At 30.4% G+C, this 4,972-nt stretch overlaps 1 protein-coding gene across 1 annotated transcript; it reads left to right on the top strand.

Moving 5' to 3' along the window:
- Positions 1 to 720: 720 nt before the first annotated feature.
- Positions 721 to 1,404, top strand: LOTGIDRAFT_176656 (hypothetical protein; the record flags this gene model as incomplete). The annotated part of the gene is made up of 2 exons (XM_009055195.1): positions 721 to 790; positions 1,056 to 1,404. Coding segments are annotated over 2 exons (419 nt in total), but the record flags the coding sequence as incomplete, so codon positions are not given.
- Positions 1,405 to 4,972: the final 3,568 nt, after the last annotated feature.

Raw genomic sequence — 4,972 nt, forward strand, 5'->3', positions numbered from 1 at the left:
TTAATGTTAATATTATATTATAAATGATATCTCTGTTTTAGTACCTGTGATAGTAGGCTGTATTGTTGGTAGTGTAGTTTTAGTATATATTGTTATTTTAATGTTAATATTATATTATAAATGATATCTCTGTTTTAGTATCTGTGATAGTAGGCTGTATTGTTGGTGGTGTAGTTTTAGTATATATTGTTATTTTAATGTTAATATTATATTATAAATGATATCTCTGTTTTAGTACATGTGATAGTAGGCTGTATTGTTGGTGGTGTAGTTTTAGTATATATCGTTATTTTAATGTTAATATTATATTATAAATGATATCTCTGTTTTAGTACATGTGATAGTAGGCTGTATTGTTAGTGGTGTAGTTTTAGTATATATAGTTATTTTAATATTAATATTATATTATAAATGATATCTCTGTTTTAGTACATGTGATAGTAGGCTGTATTGTTAGTGGTGTAGTTTTAGTATATATTGTTATTTTAATATTAATATTATATTATAAATGATATCTCTGTTTTAGTATCTGTGATAGTAGGCTGTATTGTTAGTGGTGTAGTTTTAGTATATATTGTTATTTTAATAATAATATTATATTATAAATGATATCTCTGTTTTAGTATCTGTGATAGTAGGCTGTATTGTTAGTGGTGTAGTTTTAGTATATATAGTTATTTTAATGTTAATATTATATTATAAATGATATCTCTGTTTTAGTATCTGTGATAGTAGTCTGTATTGTTGGTGGTGTAGTTTTAGTGTCTGTAATTGTTGTTATAGTCGTATGGTAAGTTTTCTAATTTTCACAAGAGACTAAATTGCATTTAAGACAGTTACCATTTTATAAAATGAACCACGTGAAATAATAGAATAAAATCTAGTCCAAAGATACCAATTCTCGATGTTTGAGGGCTGTTTGTGTTTTATCGCTGACCAACAGTTACTGCGACAGTTATAAGTTATCTGATTTAGTTTTCGAATTGAAACAAGAATTCAGCCCCCGCTCACTACATTGAAAATGCATCCCGTTTATGGTGTGAATTTATTTTCAGTTTTCGGAAACGCAGAAAGCAGAAACCCCAGAACGACCAGAACGTATTGGATCAGAATATTAGAAATAGTGATAGAAATATTTACCTTACCACGATACCTGATAGACCCAGTCAAATTCAACATCAGAATACAACCGACACCTTATCAAATACAGTGTATAGTAGTTTAGATTCAAGATACAATACTTCCAGTGATTTAAAACCATATGAACATCTACCAAAACAAGAAAACAGCCTAACAGAACATCAGGAAGATGTACCGCATATAGACAATGATTACGATATTGTTGTGGAAGGTTCGAGTCCGGAAAATGAAATCGAACTCAACACAATTCCTCCAAATAACTAGACCTGATCCACGAAACAATACTTCTAGTGACTATAGACCTTACGAACATCTTCCAAAACAAGAAAAGGATATTACTAAGCAACAAGAACATGTTTCAGAGCTACAGGAAGACGTTTTGTTTACAAACAACGATTATATTGATGTTGTGGAAGATACGAGTCCATATAATGAAATCGAATGAAATGAAATGAATGGAATTTTACGATGAAATCAAATGAATAGGTGACAATAATTCAAATGACTTACAGCCATATGAGCATCTTTCAAACATGTATAATAGCTAAAGTCCAAGAAAAAATATTTTAAATGGTTTTAAACCATATGATCAGTTGCCAAAGCAAGAAGAAACTATGTCACATACAAATAACAAATATTCTAATATTATGTTTAAAACCTCTTGAAAGATACCTACCTTGCTGACTGATTATAGGCAAATAAATCAAATCAGTGAATATAACTCAAGGGGAGTAACCATGTTTATAATATTGTGTATTGAAATAACTAATTGTTATATTATTATTATTTTTAACTTCTAGATATAAAAGGAATACCTTAAATTTATTATTATTATAATATGTATTATTATAGAAATGCAGAAGAAATTTCAAAGTTATGATCAATACCCGTTTTTAAATTCTGTCGGAGAATATCATATTGCACTAGACACCTTTTCATTATGAAATACCTACTCACTTATAAGCTGCTTCCGATGTTTCGCCAATATTTTGTTTTCGGGTTTTGTATCAATCTGTTGGTTGTTTTCGTCGAAAATTCTTGTAATGGAGATATTTGGTTGAAACATCATTAGTATAATTAAACTGTAATCTTGTCTTCTAGTTTATACGACACGTGTATATAGTTTCTGTTTATTTTGTGTAGTTTTCTTGTCTATTAATGTCAGTAATGTAAAATTTATCAATTTCATCAAATTTGGGGTTGTTACATTTTTACAAACCCAATCAGCTTTTTACTCAATTAGCTTTATTTTACACTCTTCGTTGTGACAAAAATATCTTTTATACTATCTTATACTATGTAAATGTTAGACATTCCAATATTTTAACAAATTAGTAGTTACTTTTTTGAATCGTGAAAATTAACTCTGAATATCCCGCAGATCAAGGTCACATTAAACTAGGACTATTATAAAATCATGATGCAGTTTGTAAAGAGATATCATATAACATTGATGTATATTAAGTTATCAATTCTTTATTGTGTGTTTTACAGTGTCAAATTATACACCATTATTTTATCTGCATAAATCGCCATCTAAACCACGCTATTTCAACATTTTATAAAGTGGAAAACAACCCCCATTGTGGAAAAACCCGTTATTGACTTAATGATACCTAATATTGTTAACATATTTATCCCATGCACTTCTTTTTATTGTTTCGCACTTTTATAATTGATAAAATGTTGTATTCATAGTTTCGTTAATGTTTACAGTGATCTGAACACAGAATTCCCAAGGGAGGCAAACACCACAGGCATTTAAGAGCACAATGATCAAAAATGTTGAACACGGTTAATAGTGGGGTCCAAATTGCGAAGTTCGATGACCTTCAATAAGTCATCTCCACTCACAATTCCAGTGACCCATCTGTAAATGGGTACGGATAATCCGGGAAAATAAATGCCAAGAGGTTTGGCCAAGAACCAGCTGGTAGAAAGGATTCTTAACTGTTGTTACCCTTGTAAAATATAGTTGTTTATTTGCATTCCTTCTTTTCCACCCCACCCCATAAGCATTAGACTACGCGATTAGGGATAAGTATATCAACCGGTTTTGACAAGGAAGTTAAAAGTTAAAATAAAACTACCGAGTGTGACCCTACTGCAATTGTTCATCCAATAAGTAGAGTAAAACGACAGTTTGAATCGTATGGTTTACTACTCAAGATAAGATTGTTCACGAAATTGAACAAATATAATTATGGGATTCGTAATTTTCTTGATAGTGAATATCATCATAGTTTTAACATATATGAGTTCTGTAGGTAAGTAACACTAATATTACACTTCTATTATTAGTATTATTAGTAATAGTAGGACGGTGGATTTGAGCCCCGACTGTGATAAACCGAACTGAGGGGATTTAAGTTCGTATTCAGCGACGAGGAGGAGTATGGCGAATGGTAACATTTCTTCTATTTAGAAACATGAGTGTGCATCGTCATATGTGCACTTGAGTTTCGATCAAATATACATCAAGTGTAATTTTATGATTTCAAAATAAATTGAACTCGAGCACTAACCACTGACTGTAAACCAATAAACGTTTAGAATAAAATCTCATCATTGGAATATTATTCTGACTCGGGGACTGATTGCGGACAGTAGAAAAAAGCAGTAAATGAATTATCGTTTAAGTAATATTATTTTAAGTATAGCACGCAAAACAATTTTCAGTAGACGAAATATTTTAGTAGAAACACCTAATTCTTATGTTGATATTATCAAACTATTTAAGTATAATCTTTGTCAAAGTCTTTATCATATAAAGTGTTATTATAAAACCAGAAACCTTAATTTTGTGAAAGAATTCATTTTACCCTCTTGTCTATTTACAATACAGTTAGATGGATCTATCGACGCCGACTTTTAATTAACAATATCATGAAATTACCCACTATCTAATATTGTTAAAACTCCATTTGGAGCTTTCATGTCAAAGGAAAATATCTATTAAAAATTATCCCTCAAATGGAACTTTAAAACTTGTTTCGCTTTCGGCTCCACAAAGTTTCATTGACATAGGGAAAATTTGTCCAATTATATATAATTGTTTTATAATCAAATGTCTCATTTTATATTGCTTTTAAATCAGTACTATTTTAATCAAACATAAATCAATTTAAAATATCTGTGATATTATTTCTGTGATATTTTGTATAGAATGTCTTGTAAATATTGATTATGTTTATATGTTGATAAATATTGCAAAGATAAAAAAAAAAGTAAATGAATTAAAAGACATCATCGTTCAGACCACTCACCCTTATCACTTCATAGATGGGACCTTGGTTCACTTTATCAAGCGCTGAATTTCAACCAATCAAAATTGCCTATTTGATAAGAAAGGGTTTTCCCATACCCTTATTTTATTCACGAGTTTTGTCCGCGTGTTCATATTCTACAAGCAAAACGTAAATAGGATTATTTGCAAGTATGTTAATTGGCTACTCAGTCTAATTAAAACTTTCGTTCAGCTCTTTTTTACTTTCATTTTTAATTTGAGCACTTCAGGTAAGGTCTAACGACGAACCTCTTAAATATTGTGATGCGAACAAAAGGTACATTCAGTGTCTAAGGCTTCTCATAATACACTTTTTGTTCGCGTCATTAAATCCTAGCATTGGAGAGGACTGTGGTGTCATCAAACTGACGAATGTTCACGAAGGCCATAGTTAGACCCTAACTGAAGTGGCGAAATAAAAAATATTAAAGTTAATAAAAAACGGAACGAAAGTTTGGACTGATTGGTCACTGTGATAATCACGTGACGTGACGTAATATCGATATTTATCCGGTCCCAAATACGAGCATCACCTGGTTCAAAGAA

This window comes from Lottia gigantea (assembly GCF_000327385.1).
Source record: "Lottia gigantea unplaced genomic scaffold LOTGIsca_2374, whole genome shotgun sequence".
Lineage (NCBI taxonomy): Eukaryota > Metazoa > Mollusca > Gastropoda > Lottiidae > Lottia > Lottia gigantea.